Below are 24666 nucleotides of genomic sequence, written 5' to 3'. Positions count from 1 at the left end.
TGAGCATGGAGAAAAGAAAGAAGACCAAAGAACTGTCTGAGGACTTGAGAAGCAAAATTGTGAGGAAGCCTGAGCAATCTCAAGGCTACAAGTCCATCTCCAAAGCCCTGAATGTTCCTGTGTCTACCGTGCGCAGTGTCAGTAAGAAGTGTAAAGCCCATGGCCCTGTGGCTAACCTCCCTAGATGTGGACGCAAAAGAAACATTGACCAGAGATTTCACCGCAAGATTGTGCGGATGGCGGATAAAGAACCTCGACTAACATCCAAACAAGTCCAAGCTGCCCTGCAGTCCGAGGGTACAACAGTGTCACCCCGTACTATCCAGCGTCAGCGTCTGAATGAGAAGGGACTGTATGGTAGGAGACCCAGGAAGACCCCACTTCTTACCCAGAGACAGAAGCCAGGCTGGAGTTTGCCAAAACTTACCTGAGAAAGCCAAAACCGTTCTGGAAGAATGTTCTCTGGTCAGAGGAGACAAAAGTAGGAGAAGGCATCAACATAGAGATTACAGGAAAAAAGAGAAGAAGACGCCCCCTACAGTCAGACATGGCGGAGGGCCCTGATGGTTTGGGGTTGCTTTGCTGCCTCTGGCACTGGACTGCTTGACCGTGTGCATGGCATTATGAAGTCTGAAGACGACCAACACATTGTGCAGCATCATGTAGGGCCCAGTGTGAGAAAGCCGGGTCTCCCTCAGAGGTCAGGGTTCTTCCAGCAGGATAAGGACCCAAAACACACTTCAGGTCAGCACTAGAAAATGGTGGTGAGAGAAAGCCCTGGAGACTTGTAAAGTGGCAGCAATGAGTCCAGCCCTGAATCCCATAGAACACCTGTGGGGGAGGGGGAGAGATCTCTTGGTGGCAGTTTGGAGAAGGCCCCCTTCACATCTCAGGGGGGACCACGAGCAGTTTGCCAAAGAAGAAGGGTCTAAGATTCCAGCAGAGCCTTGTAAGAAACTCATTGCTGGTTAGCGGAAGCGGTTGTGCGCAGTTATTGTGTCTAAAGGTTGTGCTACCAAGTATTAGGCTGAGGGCGCCAATACTTCTGTCCGCACCAGTTCTGGAGTTTTGTGTAAAATGATCAATGATGTGACTTTATTTTTTTCATTCTCTTTTGTGTTTTTCATTGCAAGCAAAATAAATGAAGATATTACTAAAGAGTTTGTGCTTGTAATCATTATCTGGGGGACAGCGAGGATTATCTGACAGAACTGCAGGGGGCGATACTTATACTGTATATACCCTGTGTCACTTATATACTATATAAGAGTTTGTGCTGTGTAATCATTATCTGGGGGACAGCGAGGATTATCTGACAGGACTGCAGGGGGCGATACTTATACTGTATATACCCTGTGTCACTTATATACTATATAAGAGTCTGTGCTGTGTAATCATTATCTGGGGGACAGCGAGGATTATCTGACAGGACTGCAGGGGGCGATACTTATACTGTATATACCCTGTGTCACTTATATACTATATAAGAGTTTGTGCTGTGTAATCATTATCTGGGGGACAGCGAGGATTATCTGACAGGACTGCAGGGGGCGATACTTATACTGTATATACCCTGTGTCACTTATATACTATACTAGCTGGTACCTGCAACTTGGTCTGCGGTGATTGTAGCAGTGGGTATATACAGGCGCGGGTAGGGTTTTCGTACTGTGTATAAGGTATGGGATATGAAATGTAAGTTTGTATCTTGTTTTTGCTGTAATTCAGAGAATACGTGAGACTTTTGTGTTGCAGTTACTTTGTATTTGAGCCGCTATATATTCGGTGTTGTGAGAAACTTTACATAGTGACTTTGGGACAGAAGTATTTGAAGTTAACCCTTTCCCGCCGATGGCATTTTTTGATTTTCGTTTTTGACTCCCCTCCTTCTAAACCCCATAACTTTTTTATTTCTCCGCTCCCAGAGCCATAGGAGGTCTTAATTTTTCCTGGGACAAATTTTTCTTCATGATGCCACCATTATTTATTCTATATAATGTACTGGGAAGCAGGGAAAAAATTCAGAATGGGGTGGATTTGAAGAAAAAATGCATTTCTGCAACTTTCTTACGGGCTTTGGTTTTACGGCGTTCACTGTGCAACCAAAATGACATGTCCCCTGTATTCTGTGTTTCGTTACGACTCCGGGGATACCAAATTTATATGTTTTTATTTACATTTTGACCCCTTAAAAAAATCCCAAACTGTTAAAAAATTATTTTTTGAAAAGTCGCCGTATTCTGACAGCCATAACTTTTTTATACGTGCGTGTACGGGGATGCATAGGGCGTCTTTTTTTGCGGGACCGGGTGTACTTTGTAGTTCTACCATTTTCGGGAAATGTTATTTCTTTGATCACTTTTTATTCATTTTTTTTTTTATCAGAATCAAAACAGTGAAAAAATGGCGGTTTGGCACTTTTGACCATTTTTCCCGCTACGGCGTTTACCGAACAGGAAAAATATTTGTATATTTTTGTAGAGCGGGCGATTTCGGACGTGGGGATACCTAACATGTATGTGTGTCACAGTATTTAACTACTTTTATATGTGTTCTAGGGAAAGGGGGGTGATTTGAATTTTTAATCCTTTTTATTTATTTTTTTTTATATTTTTTTTTTACTTTTTGTAAACTTTTTTTTTTGCATTTATTAGACCGCCTAGGGGTATTGACATGGGTGGGCGGTGTCGCGAATTATCAGAGCGGTGGTGGTCGGCAAACATGGCTGCTCCGGAGCGTTAAAGAGCGCCTCCTGGAGTATCGTTAAGGTGAGGGGCAAAGTGGTAAAGTATATGTATATAAGATTGTGTGGGGTTAGGGGCGAGGCTGAAGAGGGCAATAGGAATTTTGTGGTTTGCTATGGTCCAAAGTGTGTGAGATTGCAGAGATGGTGGTGTGAGTTTGGGTTTTGGGGGGGTCCTGGCACAAACGTATGTGCGCTATTGTGACGAAAAGTAGCCTATTGCGCAATTGGGTGTATTAACTATGTTTGTGGAAAATTTCAGCCAAATCGGTGGAGCGGTTTTTCCGTGATTGAGGAACAAACATCCGAACATCCAAACTCACAAACTTTCACATTTATAATATTAATAGGATAAGAGTTTGTGCTGTGTAATCATTATCTGGGGGACAGCGAGGATTATCTGACAGGACTGCAGGGGGCGATACTTATACTGTATATACCCTGTGTCACTTATATACTATATAAGAGTTTGTGCTGTGTAATCATTATCTGGGGGACAGCGAGGATTATCTGACAGGACTGCAGGGGGCGATACTTATACTGTATATACCCTGTGTCACTTATATACTATATAAGAGTCTGTGCTGTGTAATCATTATCTGGGGACACCGAGGATTATCTGACAGGACTGCAGGGGGCGATACTTATACTGTATATACCCTGTGTCACTTATATACTATATAAGAGTCTGTGCTGTGTAATCATTACCTGGGGGACAGCGAGGATTATCTGACAGGACTGCAGGGGGCGATACTTATACTGTATATACCCTGTGTCACTTATATACTATATAAGAGTTTGTGCTGTGTAATCATTATCTGGGGGACAGCGAGGATTATCTGACAGAACTGCAGGGGGGGGGGGCGATACTTTTGGCCAACACTGTACATGACAACATATCGGTCTTCGGTCACGCAACAGCGGATATGGGCCCACTTTTGAGACCTTTGCACTAAACAGCCCTGGCTGGTTCTGATCAAGTGACCCCGAGGTCGGACCAAGCCCAGAAACCCTTGATCATCCAAAATGTTTTTCAGGTCTCTGTTATCTCTAATTGGGTTTTCAACAAATATCAGAGTAAAGCCGGGTCATTGTAGGTCTAACAAAATACTGGGCGATTGCTACAAATCAGATGATGTCACCGAACCTTCCTGTCTAATATGTAAACTTAACATGTCACATGAATATTAGCCAGACCTGCAGATATCGCTCAGACCAGCCAATCACCCATAGCTGGACACAGCCCGGGTCTATAGACTGTTATGTATTTGTGATGACCAATCATTCCACTGACAATTTGGAAATATCCATCCAATTATATCTGATCAATGCGGTCCCCGGACGAGCCATCAAATCTCTCCCAGGACGGAGGAGCCACCTAGTGGACACGCGCACTCGCAGGACGGGAATCATCACACAGCCAGAAATACTCATGGAAATATTTTATTTAACTAAAAGTATAATACAAACAAATATATACAAGGCGGGAGAGGTGGCGGTGCGTGGGATGGGAGGGGGCTCAGTCACTGTCACTCCCATCACTAGACGCAGAGCCCTGCTCGCTGCCGCTCTGGTCATCATTATCCTGCTGGGACCGGTCGCTCCCGAACGGGCTACTGCTGGCGCTGCGGCTCCGACTCCTTCGGGGTTTCTCTTCGTCCTCCTCCTCCTCGCTGCCGCTGTCCTCGCCCTCTCCGCCGCTCTCATTCTGTGCATCATCATCATCATCACTATCATCATCATCGCTTCCAAAGATCTCCTCCTTGTCTCGAGCAGCCCTGTCCTCCTCACTGCTCTCCTTATCCTCCTCCTCGTCTTTCTCCTCTTGTGCGTCTTCCCGCTCGCTTTCACTGCCCGAAGCATCGCCAGCGCTTCCCTCCTTCTCGCTCTCGCTGCCCTTGTCTCCATCATCTGCATCTATGGAAAGACGAAGCAAAAAAACAGGTCAAATAACATTTCAGAGCAGATCAAGATCTCCTGACGTCTCCCCATGGTGTCTAGACGATTATCGCCCTCTTGTGGCAACAAGACAGAATTGTAAGGCACATTCAGGATAACAAAGACCTTTAAAGGAGCTTTCCAGAACTTAAAGGGAACCGGTTTGCAGGATTTTGCCCCTAAAACCATCACCGATACCCAGGATAGGATCTCACCTGTTACCCAACGCTATCTGCATAATGTCTGAGCATTAACCTTAGCAAAATTACTTTTATACAGAATGCAAATGGGGTGGAGATCTGGCGTATAAAGTCCGGCTCTCCACACCCCATCAGCTCCCTCCTACTGCAATGGACTCGCCTCGGCCTCTGTGACCCGCTACAGGTGGATGAAATCCCAAAGTCATTTTCTTAAGGATAGAGGCAGCAGGTGAGACGTCCTCTTGGGTAATGTTGTTGTTTTTAAGGGCAAAATTACGCCGACAGGTTACCTTTAAATCTAGACGAACCATCTAAAAATAGGTCATCATGCTGACCACATAAGGTCTATGGCGGACTGGCTAATGTTACTCTGACCTATCTTGTAAAGGATCCCACACGTTGCTGCTTCCTCAGAGATAAGCGGCATCAGACGTGTCTGGTAACCGCTTGATATAACACACCCAGTATACCGTATGGCGTCTATGGTTGACTTAACGCAGAAGATATAGATACAAGGTCCAAAAAGGGAAGGAAAATATAACAAAACAGAGAAAGATGTGCGGGGCCCCCACTGACCTGATCCCTGAGTTTCATGATCCACCTCAATCTCCTCCTCTTCCTCCTCGGGCTCATGGTTCTCCAGCTGAGCTCGGCGGGCTTCCTGCAAGTCCAGAGAAGATGATCAGAACCCTCCTGCTATACCACAACTTATCTCCTATCCTCTGCGGCAGAGGTCGGGGTGAAACTCAGTTTCTCTTTCAGCCGCCCTCCATCTTACCTGGGCCTCCAGCTCCTTCTCATTCATGTCTCTGTGTTTCACCACCAGCACAGCGTTTGTTCCAGACTGGACGCCGGCCTTCACCCTCCTCTTGCTGAGACGCACTCTGCAGAAATACAAGAAAGCTCCAGGTTAAATCACATTAGAAGTACAGGAGTCGTCTGCAAGTGAACACACGGGTGTGAGTAAGAAGCAACCAGGACCATCAGATACTAATACGTGTGCACCTAAAGACACAGCAGTAAATGAAAGGGACACTGCCGTCATATAAGGTGAGAGCGTATTGTTAGGATGGGCCATCACTTTAGGATCAGTGCATGTCTCACCTCTTGAGAGTGATTGGCAGCAATGACAGTGTATCGCCAGGCCGAGCACTCTGGTGCCGGGAACTGCTACAGAGCTCCATTCAAGTGAATGGAGATGGTAACAGTACCCTGCACAACGGGGTGGCTGTGACTCCTCTGCAAAGTCATTTATTTCAGGGGCCACCATGTATATGTCCTCTGCACAGCCGAGTGTAAGGAAAAGCTGCACCTTGATTCTCAGGCCTGGTGAGCGACTCTGATCAGACCCCCAAAATTCATAAAGTGATATCAAGACATACACTTAGATCTCCTGTGATTTACAGTCTGGACTGTATAGAACATGAATTTCCTAGTCCAGAGCCCAGGACTTGCATCATAGTGATCTATACTAGGAGTCCCTGAACCCCCCCCACAGCTCCACTGACCCACGCTATAAACGGTATGGAGTAGCAAAGCTGCGGGGACACCCAGTATTATAGATTACTATAGCTGCAGGACCAAATTTGCTCCAGGGAATGCAAGCTTGGGGGTACAGTCCTCGGAAAATGGACCTAGAAATGACCCTATTCAAAGTTTGTTCTATATAAACCGTGTGCTAAAGCCAAATCTATTACCCTATAGTTTCTATTACTGTAAGGGCCTCAATTGTACAGTTTTCATGGCAACACTTGGAGGTAACTAAAGGGGGCGCCATAAACTTCAGGCAGGTAATTTCTTCAAGGGATGAATAGGAACATTAATCGATTTCCCAAAAACTTCTATATTAGACATCTCCAACCCTCCAGACTACAATGCCGAGCGCGCCCTGACAGCTGCAGGCCAATATTTCCCACCTGGTCTCCAGCTCGTTGTAGTAGACGCCGTCGCCTTCGCGGAAGATGAAGAAGTAGTTTTCCTCGTATCCCTTGCTGGCCTTGTTTTTGACGTTCCAGTTGTATTCTCTGGCGATCTTGTAATCGTAACTGCGGAGAAAACGTGATCCGGTTAATGGGACGCAAAGGAGAGAGAGAGAATCGCTCCCGATATGGTCATGGAGGAGACGCGCAGCGGGGTAATACCAGGCAGCCAATGTGTTCACTTACATATCATCCGCCATATAGTCCAGACCTTCCTCCTGGTCCCTCTTCCTCTTCCTCATGGTGTCCTCGCCCGGCAGGAAGTAGGCCACAAACTGGTTTCCTTCTTCATCCATCATACCCCTGTGGAGACAGACACGTGAATGAGCTTCCGCTTTTATACCAGCACCCGGCCACACACACCATGGCGGCATTATAGGAGGAGACGTCCTCACCTGATCATGGCTTGTGACATCATCTCCAGCGCTGCTGAGCCCGACGTCTCCTTCGGAGCAGGATCAGAGTCAAAGATGACCTGAGCGCACGGATTGATCCACATCTGGAAACGGAGGAGGAAAGATGAGTGACGCGTTCAGCTTGACTTACCCACTTCAGGGCGAACTGCGCACAAAGCAAACATGTCCGTACCTTAAAGTCAGGGAAGACTGGCATGACCTCCACCGGGGTGACACGGGGCTTGCTGTAATGCTGAGAGATCTGAAGAAGGGAAATGAAGAGTTAATAAGGTCACCATTACGGGGCGGGGGCTTCTCTGGCCGGCCTCGTTTTCTTGGCACTTACGGGTTTCTGAGCATCTTCAAAGGTCTTCTCAATGGCGGAGATCTGGCTGTCCCTGTCCTTGTAGATGTCTTCTTCTGTAAACTGCTGCTTGACGGACACGCCGATCCTAAGAATAAAGCAGAGATAAATGGAGAGGAATCCCTGATCCCCCCCTTAGGATTGGGCAGAGCGTTTCTCGATCGCTCCGTCCTCTCTATCCTACTCGCTCTACATAACCCGAGGCACTTACTTGACTTCAGGCTTCTCATTGGAGACTCCATATCTGTTGAACTCTGTGGAGATATACTCGGTCTTCCTCATCCAGGGGACCACTTTAGCATGCTGCTGAGATCTGCGGGAGAAACAAAGGGTTAACACACCAAGAAAAAACAGAAGAAAAGCCTCTTAAAGGGATTTTCAGAGTAAGAAATGTTGAGGACCCATTGTAAAGATAGATCATTAACATTAGATGGGTGGGGTCTGACACCCATCACCCTCACCGATTAGGGCCAGGACCGCAGCGGCTATAATGGTCTGACCAGCACACGGCTGGGCTCCGGGAGTCAGACCCCTACCAAAAATATTGATGACCTGACCTAAAGGTACTAAACCCAGCAACACAGGGCTGACAGCTCCAAAAGAAGCCGAGTCAGCTGATCGGGAGGGGTGTTACAGGCTCAAAGCCTGAGGCTGCACTACTGAAATTGTCAGAACAATCAATGGGGAAATAGGTCTGAAGGCAGGCGCAGGCCTAATGTGAACAGAGCTGTACACAAGCTAGCCAGACATAAAATGCCTCAGTAGTGCAGCCTCATGGCTTAGATCTGCCACACATTACATTCACTTCTAGCTTTAGGTATATTTTTAATAGCCAATAAAATATATTTTGATTACTCTCTAGTGGGAGGTCACCTTTAACACCTTAAAGGGAACCTGTCAGGTCAACCAGCTACAGATCCTTATGTACCGGGGCTTAGTACTCAATATGGACCTCTAGCAATGCCACATAAAAAAACCCAAACCCTAGAGAGGAGCCTCATCCGACTCATCTCCGGTACTCCTGACACCTCTGCAGTTCAGTGATGCTGGAGATGTACACCCCGAGTCACAGCGCATGCGCGGGGAAGCCAAGGTGCAACTCCTCTGTCTTACGTAAAGCTCTGCACCAGGTTTTTATTTTTACTGCGGGCACATGGCTTTACAACAGAGCGATCTGGAGCACTGGACCCTGATCCATAAGGACCTGCTGCGGGTGGTTTAGGGTCTCATATGATCCTGACAGGTTCCCTTTAACAACCACCCCCTGCCTTTATAGCTGCAGCGCAGGTCCCGAGTCTATATCAAAGACTCCAGGAAAAGCTCTAGACAGACGAACCTCTTGGAGCTGCTGGGGGCCTGGATTTCCTCCTCCAGAAGCTTCTCATCGGCGATATCCAGAAGGACTGAAATGACAAAGAGGACAATATTTCAGCCCATCGGTGTGACCATTGCAATGAACGTACAGATAGGGGGTGGGGGTCATGTGAACACCAATGGGTTCAACACTAGTCTTCAAATCTGGCAGAGGGTGCACCACATTAATGAGGACGTGCACACCCTGCAGCAGGGCCAAGCTCCTCCAGTCAAGTCTATGGCAGCTCATAGTTAGGGTAGATTACAGGTATCATTTACACCAGTTTTCACATGGGATCAGTGGAGTCCTGGGTTTGAATCCCGCCAGGAACAACATCTGCAAGGAGTTTGTATGTTCTCCCCGTGTTTGCTTGGATTTCCTCCTATTCTACAAAGACATACTTATAGGAAAAAAAAAAAATTGTACATTGTGATCCCTATATATATATATCCCTATATGGGGCTCACAATCTACATTACAAAATAAATGAGTAACCCCGCCCCGCTGTACCCCTGCCCTCAGTCTCACCATTTGAGTCAATACGATAAGTATCGGGGTTGATGAGGTCGATGGTGACCCCCAGGTCCGGCTCGGTCAGGAGGTCATGTTTGTGCTGCTTCTCCAAGGAGGTGGCTTTATACTGTACAAACCTAAGACACGACATGAACACTGGTGAGAAGAGAAGAGAGGAGACACCCCCCGACCCAAAATAGAAGATTCCGCCAGCGACACTTACCTGTTCTGGTCAAAGGGGTAAGTTATGAACTTGGGGTCAAAGGGAATATCTGGAAGACTGTTACAATACTTCACCCGACAAACCACTCCAGACCTGCAGGACAGAAAGGGAACGGCCACGTAACGGACCAGAAACATCGGCAGTTACTTGACATCAACTTCTCTATTCACAACTAAAGCTGCAGTCACAATTCTGTTGGTTTCCGGGTACTGATGGGTGGGGGTCCGACCGCTGGGACAGACGCAGTGGTGTGCAAGTGCGATGACGGCTCTACTCTCTTCAGTGGCTTTGTCCGGCAGTCTATAGAGGTGAATGGAGCGATGGCCGAGCATGCACGCTATGACTCCACCGAGGCGCAGGACACGGGACCCCTGATCTCATGCCTGGACGGTGTCCCACTGGTCCGACCCCCAATGATCAGGCACTTACCCCCCTACATTTCATTTATAACTCACCGTTCTGGGACTGAGCGATGGGAATTCGACCTGGAAGACAGAAAAAGACAAGATGAGCAGATGTCCGCAACCTGTGACGGGGAAACTACAACTCCCAGCATACCCTGAACTAAACAATCAGGCCCCCATTGTCGCTCCACTCACTTCTATGGGACGGTCAGCGATAGACAGGGGGTGTCTGATCTTTCTGCCAGTCCTATAGCAAGTGAACGGAGCGGCAGCAACCAATCACAAGAATGGGATCGGTCGGGGCCCCAGTTGTCAGACCCCAGCCACTACAACTAACCCCTTACATTTACAGAGCCCGCTGTGGTAGATTTGGAGCAGGTTACACGACTTGGTTACGTTTCGGTCACACCTGCGCTCAGATTTCTGGTTAGGGGGGTCCACAGAACTAATCCGCTTAAAAAAAGCGGTTCCCCCCGAAACCCCTGGATTATAATTATTTCTATTTTTTAATTGCAATGTCTATGAGACTTGAAGGGTCGTCCCAGAATGAAAATGTCATCCCTATGCTATGGACAGGGGATGAGGGTCTGATTAGTGGGGTCCGGTGGGGTCTGTAGGGGACAGCGAGCCCCTAATAATAATCGACAGACCTGACGGAAGTGGCAGGCGACAACCATTACCCCGACCCGTGGACCTTGTGATTGTCGGGGTCCCGGCTGTCAGGTGATCAGCGGCTGTGACGACCCCCGCACTTGCGCCCCAAATCATTGACGTCAGTCACAACACATAAATCCTCCGTAATCCTTCCAGATCGCCGCCATATTGGATTATACCAAAAGCCAAGCGACGGTAAGTAAACAAATCTTTCCCTAACACCTATGAGGCTCCGGCGCCCCATATCCGAATATTTGGTACAATCCAGAAGATTCTGGTGACGCGTCACAACTTCAGTGAAGTCAATGGAGGTGAAGTCAGAGAGGTCCAATAAGTTGTAAGAGATGAGGTCCAAGATTTGCTCCCCCCGACCCCATCACATCTAAAGGAGTCCGGTCTGTGCCCAGAAGCACAACACACACACGTATCCGCCATAAACTACAGACGTGATGTCATATTTTGACGTCATTACTCACCGGTGACCCTCCTCTCGCTGGGCCTGCGTCTGTATAGTGGGCGCCATGTTACGGAGCCGCTAACCGTGCGCAACTCCCGGATCTGGGGTCCTCACTGGCTCCTCCCGCCTCCGCTTCTAGATCAGGCAAACGCTAAGGACACCCCCACGAAGGCCCCTGCGGCCTACAGAGTGTCGGGATATGTAGTTTCTGGCGAGGCGAGGGCTCTATTGTAGTAAGAACACGAGGTATCGGCGGAAGGGCGGGGTTATGTAAATGAGACAGTGACGTCACGAGCGGTGGGCGTGAAGCTTAAACCATCCAATCAGCAGCCGGTTGTGTGAGTGTACGGAACTGCGCTCAGTGATGGCGGCGCCCATGAACCCGGCTCTGGGACCTCAAAATCCAGGGACTAGCGGGGCTCCTGGGCCCCAACTAGGCCCCGGGGGGAGTCTCGGCCTGGCCCAGCAGCAGCAGGACTTCGATCCAGTGCAGAGATACAGGATGCTGATCCCGCAGCTGAAGGAAAGCCTACAGGTGTGGACGAATAGGGGGGCAGAATACTAAGGAGTGCAGTGACCAGAGCGGCCAATCAGGACACTGCTTGTATTACCAGACTTACTGAGGAGAATGAAAGCTGTAATCTTATTGGTTGCTCTGGAAATAGTCACAAAATCTTTGTCCTGAAGGGGTTAAAGTCTCTGCTTTACATCAGATTTCTCTTTTTTTTTTTTTTTACTCAGAATCTCATGAAGATTGCCGCCATGAATCTGGCGCAGAACACCAACATCGACAACGGGCAGTAAGTGACATCAGCCAATCTCCATAGTCTGTCTGCCTCTAGTTGCCCCCATCTTGTTATGCTTGCCCTCTAGTTGCCCCCATGTTGTTATGCTTGCCCTCTAGTTGCCCCTACACTGTAATGCTTGCCCTTTAGTTGCCCCCATGTTGTTATGCTTGCCCTCTAGTTGCTCCACACTGTAATGCTTGCCCTCTAGTTGCCCCTACATTGTAATGCTTGCCCTCTAGTTGCCCCTACATTGTTATGTTTGCCCTCTAGTTGCCCCTACACTGTAATGCTTTTTCTCTAGTTGCCCCCACACTGTAATGTTTGCTCATTAGTTGCCCCCACACTGTAATGCTTGCCCTCCAGTTGCCCCCATGTTGTTATGCTTGCCCTCTAGTTGCCCCTACACTGTAATGCTTGCCATCTAGTTGCCCCCATGTTGTTATGCTTGCCCTCTAGTTGCCCCCACGCTGTAATGCTTGCCCTCTAGTTGCCCCCACGCTGTAATGCTTGCCCTCTAGTTGCCCCCACGCTGTAATGCTTGCCCTCTAGTTGCCCCCACGCTGTAATGCTTGCCCTCTAGTTGCCCCCATGTTGTTATGCTTGCCCTCTAGTTGCCCCCATGTTGTTATGCTTGCCCTCTAGTTGCCCCCATGTTGTTATGCTTGCCCTCTAGTTGCTCCACACTGTAATGCTTGCCCTCTAGTTGCCCCTACACTGTAATGCTTTTTCTCTAGTTGCCCCCACACTGTAATGTTTGCCCATTAGTTGCCCCCACACTGTAATGCTTGCCCTCCAGTTGCCCCCATGTTGTTATGCTTGCCCTCTAGTTGCCCCCACACTGTAATGTTTGCCCATTAGTTGCCCCCACACTGTAATTGATGCAATTAGTATAGTGATGGGTCTGATTTCGAGGATCTAGATCCTCTGTGACCGCCCTGATATTGATGGTCTGTCCTGTGGCTATGAGGCGGGGTCACCATTATCGGGGTGAGGGTCTCACGGGGCATTTTGTAAACACGGCTGAATATGCGTCTGAGAGGAATCAAACAAAGCAGCAGCTTTTATTAGGGTAAGTTCACACAGGGTTTTATGGTCAGGATTTTGAGGCCGTATCCACCTCAAAATCCTGACCAAAAAGATGTCTCCCAGTAAAATCGATACGAGCCGCTCAGTTCTTTGTTCCGGGAGTCGTTTCTTCCTGCTCCCAGAAAAAAGAAGCGACATGCTCATTCTTCAGGCCGAGTCACCTCGCACCATCCACCTGAAGACACTCTCGACTAGGCCTAATCCGGAGCAGAGTATGTGAGCAGGTGCAGTGCATCGGCATTCAGTCGTGGCTACCCTTTTTTTTTGGGATCAGAACCCTCAGGTTCTGGACCAAAAAAACCCTGTGTGAACTTACCCTTACAGAATGGAAGAGACAGAAGGCGAATGTCCTCACTGTCTTCCGCAGCGGCCGTCTTTGTGTGAGGTCTGTATGGCAGGGTTCACACTGCCATTGGATTCCATTCAGAAGGTGTCCATTAAAAAGAAAAAACAAAAAAACCTGACGCCTATCGTAACGGAGAGTAACTCATGGCTCTCCGTTACTGTCCGTTAGAAGTCTGTTGCCCATAGACTTCAATGTTAAAAAAAACAACGGACACTTGCTGCATGTGGGATTTTTTTTTTGTCCACCAGGAAAAATGGACATGGGTGTAAACAGACACGAGAAGGAAAAACTAATTATATATTTATTTTTTTACTAACATCTGCTGGCGACTTCGTCTGTGGGTTGGTGTTGGCGCTGAGCTGCTTATATTTAGCCAATTGCTGTTGTGGATGATCCGCCTGCTCCCGCGTCTCGGCTCTGTTACATCGCTGAATATGTGCAGAATACTCAGTTGTATGTACATCTCTGCATATGGAGAGTGTACTCAGCTGTGCTACAGCGCTGCCTAAGCTCTGCTACATCTGGCCATTTGGATTAGAGGGGTGCTCTTATGTCAGTGTCTGAGCAGCTTCTGTGTTACAAAGGGCTGAATGGATGTTGCTGAAATGTTCCAAAGTTCTCCCCTCTCCCCCTTCAGAGGCAGAACAAAACATTCCCCGTCGTGCTCACTGAAACTCTACACCCAATATACACCTCTTACCCACACACAGCCTGCATGTTCTGTAGTCTCCTGAGCTTCCATGAGACTCCATTTTCTTCAGCTTTCACACTGTCCATCTTCATCCTATATAGCTCCGCCCACAAAAGTGTGTAGCTCCACCCACTGCCTAGCATGATCCTATCTGAGAATGGCTCAAGGACCTGTGGTGATGTCATCACAGGTCCTTTAGTGTAGTGTGAACCTAAATTCCTTCACTGCTGTCGTGTAGTGATGTCATTTACCGGGATAAAAAGTAACCTATGTTTTAATCGGGGTTCCTATCTATGTGTGTGGCAAATTTCATGCAAATCCGTTCAGCCGTTTTTGTGTGATTGAGGAACAAACATCCAAACACACAAACTATCACAATATTAGTATAGTATAATATGAAATAATATTAATAGGATATACTAGACACGCCCCCTTTTGTTTACTTTTGTATTAAAAATAGATAGATAGAAAAAGTAAGAAGAAACAAAAATATAAAATTAAAGCTTTTTTTTATTTTCCTTATCTCTTTTGATATATATATATATATATATATATATAGATATAGAGAGAGAGAGAGAGAGATAATAAAAAGATAATCTTCAATATCCACTCTGTCCACTAAGCCTAATATTAGCCTTGCACATGCTGTCCCCATAATCGCGTCAATATATTAGAATTATTATATTATTATAAGTTCCTTTTAATATCCATCTACCAATCCCCAGATGATAACAAGAAAAACTAAAAGGCGTTAAAAAAAACAATCTGAAAATTAAGGCAGCAAAAAAAAAAAAAAAAAATTTTTAAACCGTATAAATTTGTTATTGTGGTAATCGGTGGAATAAATCCAACATGTCGCGTTAGATGGGCAGTGGACTCGAAAAATCAGAAATGCACTTTTAAAAAAAAATAATAAAATAAATTCCTTCTATTGCCCTGTGTTGTACCGGCACTGTCCACTGTGTGGCGGTGGTGCAGGGGCAGTTGAGTAGATTTGCTTCCAGCTCCATCCATGACTGTAGGTTCTGGCGCTCGGAGGCAGCGGGATGTTCTGACCAGTAGGGGTCGCCCGTATTCTGCCCTGATCGGATACTGAGGATCTATCCTGGGGCTCAGTATGAAACGCGCCGGGTTATCAGGATGAAAATTCGCTTTGGGGCCAGAAACCCCCTTTAAGTCCTGAGTGTCTGTTTTGGGCTATTGCGTTCTATTGTGTATCTCTGAGTCTCCTCCATCAGGTGGCGCTGCAGGGTAAATAAGTGGCTCAGGATACCGAGTGCACACCTCCAGGAAGGATTCGCTTCCCTTTACTTACTTTGAACGTGAGGACGGCCTTACTGACAGCGACAGCCTTACTGTACTGACAGCGGCCTGGACATGTGACCGTCTATTCTTACTGACGGTGGCCTTACTGACAGCGACAGCCTTACTGTACTGACAGTGGCCTGGACATGTGACCGTCTATTCTTACTGACGGTGGCCTTACTGACAGCGACCTTACTGACAGCGGCCTGGACATGTGACCGTCTATTCTTACTGACGGTGGCCTTACTGACAGCGACAGCCTTACTGTACTGACAGTGGCCTGGACATGTGACCGTCTATTCTTACTGACGGTGGCCTTACTGACAGCGACCTTACTGACAGCGGCCTGGACATGTGACCGTCTATTCTTACTGACGGTGGCCTTACTGACGGCGGCCTTAGTGACAGGGGCCTGGACATAGGACCGTCTATTCTTACTGACGGTGGCCTTACTGACAGCGACAGCCTTACTGTACTGACAGTGGCCTGGACATGTGACCGTCTATTCTTACTGACGGTGGCCTTACTGACAGCGACCTTACTGACAGCGGCCTGGACATGTGACCGTCTATTCTTACTGACGGTGGCCTTACTGACAGCGACAGCCTTACTGTACTGACAGTGGCCTGGACATGTGACCGTCTATTCTTACTGACGGTGGCCTTACTGACAGCGACCTTACTGACAGCAGCCTGGACATGTGACCGTCTATTCTTACTGACGGTGGCCTTACTGACGGCGGCCTTAGTGACAGGGGCCTGGACATAGGACCGTCTATTCTTACTGACGGCAGCCTTACTGACGGCAGCCTTACTGACGGCAGCCTTACTGACGGCAGCCTTACTGACGGCAGCCTTACTGACAGCAGCCTTACTGACAGCAGCTTGGACATGTGACCGTCTTCAGGAGTAAAACCAGCAAATGGAAAATTTTAATTTTGTAGGAAAATAAGACTCAGACTCTTAGCTGTGACTGTAAAGTCCTCCAGAAGGTCCCGGTTTTATCACATGGGTCAGTCCAAGACGTCTTATGACACGGCCGTATTCTACCTACACGTAGGAGCAGTGCAGGCCAAAAACTGCATCAGAGCAGGACTGACCCTACAGAGGTCAACGACCTGCAGCTCTCGCGTCTTGTAGAACTACAACTACCAGCATGCCCTGTCCTCTGACCTACTCATACGGCTATAAAAGCTCCAGCTGGGCGGCCCATAGCATAAAACCTTCTCACAAAACAGAATATTTTTTCTATTTTTGCTTAAAAATAATAAAAAAAAACCCAACAACCTGGCATTTCAGGATTATTTGGTGCCAAAGTAAGAGGCTGCCTGGGATAAAATACTATTTGTAGACTTTGCAGCCCCCCCCCCCCCCCCCCCCAATCAGCTGTATAAAGAGTCACAAGCTGTTGTACAAATGCAGCAGCTCTGTTATTTTTTACCAGACGCAGCGCCGCACCTACTGCAGTGGTTGTTTGTGGTACTGCAGTTTACTACTGCTCAGTCTCATTGAGCTGACCGGGCTAGTTGTAGTGTGCAGCATGGCCACTGCAAATGGGGGGGGGGGGGGGGGGGTTGTATTAAGACTGGCATTTCCTATTTTACTCCAGTCCTCCGCTCGGGGGGCCCCTTAATAAATTCTGGCAGAGCTAGAGCTGTAGTGTGCGCCAGGCATAAGTCAATTAAAGTAACTCTGAAGGGGCCAAGGCGTCCATGTTCTTAAAGGGGTTTTTCCACAAAGCAAATTATTCCCTTTCCATAGGATAGGGGATGACTTACAGACCCCACAGACCCCCAGTGTGGAGAGGCCGCAGGACGCACCCATGCCCCGTGGACCTCTTCAAACCACTGATCAGACGGGGGGTGGGGGTGTCAGACCCCTAAGATCTGATAAGATTCAGTTATCAATAGTAAGTTCCAGAAAACCCGAACCGCGATTCCTGCTTGATGACCGCCTACGTTTTACTGAAGGATTTGCAGTGGTGGTTTAAGGAGTTTGCGCTTCGCTCCCGCGGTCTACGTTTTATCGGCACAGCAAATGGATGGCAGTTTTTTGGGGGGGGTTTTGGATATATTTTCTAATTTGTTGCGTTTTCCACTAGAAATTCCTGTTAATTCTGCGGGGTGGGGGTGGGGGGTCATTGATTTCCTGGTTATCCGCTGACTAACGTGTATTTCCTTCATCTGTACATATGTAGGAGGGGGCGCTGATGACTCCCCAGAGAGGCAGCTTTTGTACCTGAGTCTTGTGTAACACGGGGTTAAAGAAGCCATTTCTGATGCAATCGTCCTCAGCGGAGGATTTGTGCTGACTGGGCGGAGTGACGACATAGAGGTCTCCTTTTAACCCCTTCCTGACAAAATCCATTAAAGGGGTTTTCTGGATCTTATTCATTAAGGATCAATCAAGCCGGGACCCCCTGCAGATCAGCACTTTGCAGCGGCACGTCCACTTCCCAGGTCGTGCGACCTACCACAAATTTGTGGCGTAAATGATGACTAAAATCTATACCCGCGACTCCACTTGCACTATGAGGTCTCCGCCATCTCTGCCAGCAAAGGCCTTTGGTAAATCTCTCCATTGACTTCTGTATGAGAGTATAGTGGGCGTGCTCTATGACCCATGCAGAGGATACAGCGCAGGGAGCGGACGGAGGCGAGCTGTATACATCACTATACAGAACAGGAAGTGTCGCAGGATCGAGTCTCCCCGACCAGAGGGGGCACTGCAGGAGATCAGAATTATTGGAGAGGATGGACAATAAAAAAAAAAAAACACCTCATAAAACTTTATTGAACCAGCAGGCGCTTTTCTGCCGACACACTCCCTTTAATGACCTTTAGGGTGACCTCTGTGTTGTAAGACTCTTTACTGTAAACGTTGCGGTCGGTCCACGCTGTCATGTTTACAACAGAAGATGTTACTACATATATACATTCACATGCAGGGTGTCCTGGATCCGTCTGCGAGCCGCAGAAACCGCACGCACCGTATGGAGCAGGTCCGTTATTTGCGGCGCAGACTCGCCCATACAGTTCTATGGGACCGTACAAGTCTTTTTGCGAATGCGTGACTATGGATGCCACGCAGAATATGGACAGTAAAAGTCATGTGCGTGGGGCCCGCTGACCACTCGTAAGGTAGTCGTACTAATGGCCTTGGAGTAGACATGAGAAGATCTGGTCTTACGGCTCATTGTGTGGGTTTATTTAGAAATGCTCTAATTTTGGAGGTCGCCGCCGTTGCGCGGGCTGCAGTGACTGTTTGGTGAATCAGCCGTCGTTTCATTATTTGTCAGTATGAAGATAGCGCGTCGGGCGCCCGATGTGTTTATTATTTCTTGACTCATTCTGCGACTTTCCTACACAGTCTGAGAATGAGCTTAGTCCCTCGAGTCTAGTGGAGAAGACCTATTGACTTGGGGGTCGGTCGGCTGGGCTGCAGAGCTGACAGTCACATATCTCTCTCTATCTGCTGCTCCGCGTGCATGGGGAGGGTTTCCTTCTAGTCACCACTAAGGAGGAAATTGGAAATTCAACAGAATTGGTTGCAGGAGAGGTAGTAGATGTAGGAGTAGATACAGATAAGAGCTGGTGCGGGTCACATTCATGGTGACTTCCTGGTTACTGTAGACTTCCTATATGGCCACGTCCATGGTGACTTCCTATATGGCCACGTCCATGGTGACTTCCTATATGGCCACGTCCATGGTGACTTCCTATATGGCCACGTCCATGGTGACTTCCTGGTTACTGTAGACTTCCTATATGGCCACGTCCATGGTGACTTCCTGGTTACTGTAGACTTCCTATATGGCCACGTCCATGGTGACTTCCTGGTTACTGTAGACTTCCCATATGGCCACGTCTATGGTGACTTCCCATATGGCCACGTCCATGGTGACTTCCCATATGGCCACGTCCATGGTGACTTCCTATATGGCCTCGTCCATGGTGACTTCCTATATGGCCTCGTCCATGGTGACTTCCTATATGGCCTCGTCCATGGTGACTTCCCATATGGCCACGTCCATGGTGACTTCCCATATGGCCACGTCCATGGTGACTTCCCATATGGCCACGTCCATGGTGACTTCCTATATGGCCACGTCCATGGCCATGAAACCCGGTAGACCTTATCATTATAGTCTATAATCTAGGCCTACCGCTTTTCAAGCGGATTGGGTTTCCGTTTTTCGGGTCTCCACGCGGACCATTTCAGCTGAGGCATATGGACGATGTTATTAATGCATTCAGAACCGGGTGGAAGCTCCTGACCACCAAACACATGATCACAACTCCGACACTAGAAAATCCGGTCCAGTGACCCCGGCGACCTGCTGATTCGGTTTTGTCCAGCTTTGCCAATTATTGGTCATTCCCATCAGGCCTAGGAGTCGTCCTCCATTACAGCCGGATGCCGGGATCTGTAGGTTTTCGGAAATGGGAGAGTTTCCAATTGTGCAGCTCACTGTTGTCCTCTTGTTTCTTACACAGGAAGATCGGGGACGGCAGCGTCCAGAGGTTCGATAAGAGTCTGGAGGAATTCTACGCCCTGTGTGACCAGTTGGAGTTGTGCTTGGTATGTAACATGCTTGTGCCGTGTGGTCAGGCCTGGTCTTAGGTGGAGTGTTCCTTTAAACCTGTTGTGGTCATTCTGGGGTTCTCTGCTCACTTCCAAATAATTCCCTGTTCTTCGGTCCAAATTCAAAGAGAGCCTAGACTTCTGAGTATTACCAGTGTAATATGGAAAATGCATGCAGGGGGTGGGCCGAACAGGAAGTCAGCGAGGTTCATCTTCAGCCAATAGCTGCAAAGCAGGAAGTGATGTCAGAGAAGGGACTGTGGTTTTGGAGACTTCATTAGAACCCAGTATCGGCAGCCATCTTTTCCCGTCAGTGGCACATTGGGCGCCGGCCTACCTTTGTAATATACGAGCGCTCACATCTCTGCTTGCAGTCAGTGAATGGTTACACCCATCAGGTTGGTCACAGCAACAATGTCATTAAAGGGGTTGTCCAGGGCGTCTTTTAACTTGGTACTCGCTAAGCAAACCGTTTTTGCAATATCTTATTACAATAACGGTCCTGTTAGCGGCGTGGCCAGAGTGGTCAGGTGATGTTCCTGTCCCTACGTCACGTATACCAGACATGTCCTTGTCCCCGCCCTGTCTGCACTGAGCGATGCATGCGTCCTGCGTATGCGTCCTTGTTCTCGGCAATACAGGAGGAGTGAACTCCAGGATGACGCATGCGCAGGGACTGCAGAGGGTAACCGGCCTAATGTAGGACTAGGAGACAAGGACACGCACGGATAAAAGAGCCTGATATATGTGATGTCACCTAAAGAGGGGAGGAGCATCACTTGACCGGTCTGGGAACGCCGCTAACAGGACCATTATTGTAATAACATGATATTGCAAAAATATTGGAAACGTCTGACTCCTGGACATCCCCTTTAAATCCGTTCTGCATCTAAACAGCGACTGTCACTGACAGCACGCAGAGATCTGTACATAAAACCAGACAATCCTTTTATAGTGAATTTTCTTTGCTTTCTGAAGCGAGTTCATGGCCTTGTGTTACGGAGGAATCCCAGGAATGTAAATGCGTGTAACATGAGCCGGCCCGGACTACTCCATGTCTATCACATCGGCCCCTCCGTCCCACAGCGGCCAGCACATTATATTAACTCCAGCTGGAAGTGCTTCAGATTCCTCGCAGGGAGGTGTCGCAGTGGTAGCAGAGTCATAGGAGTGGGCCGTGAGCTCCGGAAATTGGGGGTGTGAGAAGGATCGGCAGATCAGGATTACAGGAATTTTGGGACGAACCCTTGCTGTGCTCTGACCTCTCTCTATCTTTTCCCCTCCCTTAGCGCCTCGCCTATGAGTGCCTCTCTCAGAGCTACGACAGTGCCAAGCACTCCCCTACGCTGGTGCCCACCGCTACCAAACCCGATGCCGTACAGACCGAGAGCCTGCCCTACACCCAGTATCTGAGCATGATCAAGTCTCAAATCACTTGTGCCAAGGACATACATAACGCCCTGCTGGAGTGTTCCAAAAAGATCATGGGGAAGACGCCAACCACACAGGGCGTCTTGTGACCCTCGCCCATGGCAGGCACACTGCTGGGACCTGTGGGCTGGTGTCGTCCTTGTATTACGGATTATCAGTGCGATCGCCACGCTCGGTCCTCGGAGAGATCCACCCCCGTAACTAGATTCTATGGGAGTCACAGAAATGGCCACAGACTCCCATAGAAGCGAATAAGAAGCGGCACAAACGAGTGCAACCAAATCCCCATCTGTTCTCTGTCCGGAAGCAACTCCCAGCACCTCCTCACCAGGCGGGACGGCTCCGCTTCAGCAATTGGTCGGGGTGTCGGCCCCACCAGTCAGTGGTCAACCACAAAGGCCACGTGTTGCGGAAACGCAGCAGAAAAATAAGCCCCAGCAAAGTAAATGAGACTCAGGGGGTTATCGAGAAACTCGGGCAACACGTTGAAGGGGGTTTCCAGCCCAAAAATTGATTACTCTTTTTTTTACATACTGATGACCTATCTACAGTACCCATCAGTATCTGTGGGGTCTGACACCCGGACCCTACACAGATCGGCAGACTAAAGATGAAGCTACTAGTGGACTGTGCAAGGAATAGGAGCGACCCAGCAGCGCCCTCCACTGCATAGCGGTTCTTTCGGGGAACTGCAGCACCCCTCCTATTGAGTAGTAGCAGTGCTGCATGAGGCGACTGCAACAGCTGATCTGTGTGGGTGCCAGAGCCCACAAATCCTATACTGATGATTTACCTTGTACATAGACCATCGGCATGAAATACATGATTTGGAGCCAGAAAACTCCTTTATTTTTATCTGCAGAATCGCAATGTTTTTTGGGTTTTTTTGTTTTTTTTTGGGGGGGGGGCAGTGAAAAAATACACACTCTGGTCCACTCCGATATCTTGCATTCATCTAGTGTGTTTGGGATGCCTTGTTACAGATGGTATATTTTTCCTGAGAAACAGCGCCACCTCTGTCCAGTGGCCGCATCTGGTATTGGAGCTCGGACCAATCACCTATTTTCTATCCAGTAACCTCTGATTTAATTCCTGTTTTTGGAGGGGTTGGGGGCGGACAAGAGCTCTGTTACCTCCGTGTACTAAGCGGGATGCAACCGTTTACATAGGAATGCTACAGCGTGATTTATTTTGTTTTCACTGTAACTTTATTTAAACATGTACAACATTGTCACTGCCGTATACTGTGGCTTTGTACAATAAAACTCTCAGCGGTTTTGACTTTTGGACTCTTTCCTGTTTCCCGATCGGATTTGCCTTCCCTTATGATGATCTTGGCCTTGCGCGGCTGCATTTGGGAAGGACCCAATAATAACCTTCCTGCGCTCCGGGTAATTAAAATTCCTCGCCGTTGCCCTTCAGCACTTGGAATGCCGACAAGGAAGTGCTCGCAGGTTGTGGTCATACTGTGGGTTTTGTCACGATATCATGACTAAACCGCAAAACGACCATAAATGTGTGAACGCGGCCTAACAAAAGCGGTGGTTAACCTGCGATCTTAGGAGGGTCTTGACCCCTAGGCCATGGGGACGGATAATGAGGGGATCGTCATGACTGGTGGTTACCATGCCGGTCTTGGTAATCTCTGCTGCGGTGCACACTTGCGGTACAAAGGTTTGCAACTAGAGATGAGCAAGTAGTATTCGATCGAGTAGGTACTCAATCGAATACTACTAGCTATTCGCAGTAAATATTCAGTTCAGAACCAGCGTTGATTGGCCAAATGCTATACAGTGTACAGCATTCGGCAAATCAACGCTGGTTCTGCAGCAGGCTCGTCCTTGCTAGTCGGGAGAGCTGGCAGCTTGCTGTTACGAGGGAGCTTACTTTTTCTCATAGGAATGAATTGACCAGCGTTGATTGGCCAGTGTATAGCATTCGGCCAATCAATGCTGGTTCTGCCAGAGGCTCCTCTGTGAGGAGGCGGAGTCTAAGATCGGAGCACAGCAGTCTTCATTGTGGTGCAATCTTAGACTCCGCCTCCTCACAGACGAGCCTCTGGCAGAACCAGCGTTGATTGGCCGAATGCTATACACTGGCCAATCAACGCTGGTCAATTCATTCCTATGAGAAAAAGTAAGCTCCCTCGTAACAGCAAGCTGCCAGCTCTCCCGACTAGCAAGGACGAGCCTGCTGCAGAACCAGCGTTGATTTGCCGCAGGCTCGTCTTTGCTGGCAGCTTGCGGTTACGAGGGAGCTTACTTTTTATCAGAGCAACTGCAAGCGCTGTGCAGTTCAAGCACACGGACCCCATAGACTATAATGAGGTCCATGCGCTTTAACTGCACTCTGCTCCTCCTAAACACTCTCCTGCTACTCGTGGACTTGGTGACTCTCCTTTAGTCGAATAATGGTTTCCCCTGAAACGAGCATTTTCCCCTCATAGACTATAATGGGATTCGATATTCGATCGAATAGTCCAATATTGAGGCTCTACTCAAAACGAATATCGAATATTTCACTGTTCGCTCATCTCTATTTGCAACGTTTACACCATAATACTGCGGTAGATCAAGACGCCTATGAAGAGGAAGAGGCTCTTAGCCAAGTACCATGGCCTGTTCAGACTGCTGATCAGCAGGGGTCCCGGGCGATGGCTGATCTAATATTAATGGCCCATATTAAGGTTAGGTCATCAACTTCAAACTCCTAGCAAACCCCTTCAAGTATGATCAGGCATGTTGAATATCAACATGGCCGATCCATTGGATCCCTTTGGAGGAGGAGTCCTGGAAATGATGATCCGGCCCTCACAGATCTAGCCCTGATCACATCATCATCCAGTCTGTCTGGGATGACATGAAGAGACAGACGGATTGGAGCAAGCAACATCCACAGAAGATCTGGGCTTAGCTCTCCAAGATGGCGGCGGGGACAACCCCCCTGCCCAGTTCTGCCAAAAACTGTCTGTCTTCCATCAATTTTTGAAAAGGGCAAAGGTCACCCCAAATATTGATGGGATTTACATTTACAAAAATAAACTATTGACCCTTCTATTTCTGAAAGCATTCTCACATCCTGCCTGAAACTTTTGCATATTTTTGTGCACAAAAAGGGGGTGTGACTCCTCCAGAATGGGTGTGGCCTCTAAGGAAGGGTGTGTGTGAACCCCCCTCTGACCTTCTGCCCTGATTATGAACCAGGAAGAACAG

The 24666-nt window shown here is 48.3% G+C and overlaps 2 protein-coding genes across 2 annotated transcripts; one reads left to right on the top strand and one right to left on the bottom strand.

Annotated features, from left to right (window-relative positions):
* Window positions 1–4178: 4178 nt before the first annotated feature.
* On the bottom strand, window positions 4179–11343 carry PAF1 (PAF1 component of Paf1/RNA polymerase II complex). The gene is made up of 14 exons (XM_075260671.1): window positions 11244–11343; window positions 10165–10194; window positions 9710–9802; window positions 9502–9623; window positions 8956–9022; window positions 7831–7932; window positions 7602–7707; window positions 7449–7517; window positions 7256–7359; window positions 7047–7163; window positions 6798–6926; window positions 5660–5765; window positions 5458–5542; window positions 4179–4660 (listed from the first exon to the last, which is right to left on the bottom strand). Exons 1-14 carry the CDS (start codon window positions 11288–11290, stop codon window positions 4263–4265), a joined length of 1575 nt encoding a protein of 524 aa, XP_075116772.1. The 5' UTR covers window positions 11291–11343; the 3' UTR covers window positions 4179–4262.
* A 232-nt stretch (window positions 11344–11575) lies between these two features.
* MED29 (mediator complex subunit 29) lies at window positions 11576–22735 on the top strand. Its single transcript, XM_075260497.1, has 4 exons — window positions 11576–11759; window positions 11966–12024; window positions 19936–20020; window positions 21313–22735. Exons 1-4 carry the CDS (start codon window positions 11589–11591, stop codon window positions 21541–21543), a joined length of 546 nt encoding a protein of 181 aa, XP_075116598.1. The 5' UTR covers window positions 11576–11588; the 3' UTR covers window positions 21544–22735.
* The last annotated feature ends 1931 nt before the right edge of the window (window positions 22736–24666 follow it).

Source organism: Leptodactylus fuscus, chromosome 11 (genome assembly GCF_031893055.1).
Source record: "Leptodactylus fuscus isolate aLepFus1 chromosome 11, aLepFus1.hap2, whole genome shotgun sequence".
Lineage (NCBI taxonomy): Eukaryota > Metazoa > Chordata > Amphibia > Anura > Leptodactylidae > Leptodactylus > Leptodactylus fuscus.
The sequence above is the reverse complement of the archived record's forward strand: the minus strand, read 5'-3'. Positions and strand labels throughout refer to the sequence as shown.

Bases quoted from the DNA above. Each gene is read 5' to 3' on its own strand.
- PAF1 (XM_075260671.1), bottom strand. From the start codon at position 11,290: ATGGCGCCCACTATACAGACGCAGGCCCAGCGAGAGGAGGGTCACCG. The intron at 7,933-8,955 runs GTTCGTCTGTCT...TTTCTCCCGCAG, and splicing joins GCCCCCAGCAGCTCCAAGAG to ATCTCAGCAGCATGCTAAAG. The intron at 4,661-5,457 runs GTCAGTGGGGGC...GTCTTTCCATAG, and splicing joins TCATGAAACTCAGGGATCAG to ATGCAGATGATGGAGACAAG.
- MED29 (XM_075260497.1), top strand. From the start codon at position 11,589: ATGGCGGCGCCCATGAACCCGGCTCTGGGACCTCAAAATCCAGGGACT. The intron at 12,025-19,935 runs GTAAGTGACATC...TTTCTTACACAG, and splicing joins ACCAACATCGACAACGGGCA to GAAGATCGGGGACGGCAGCG. The intron at 20,021-21,312 runs GTATGTAACATG...CCCCTCCCTTAG, and splicing joins ACCAGTTGGAGTTGTGCTTG to CGCCTCGCCTATGAGTGCCT.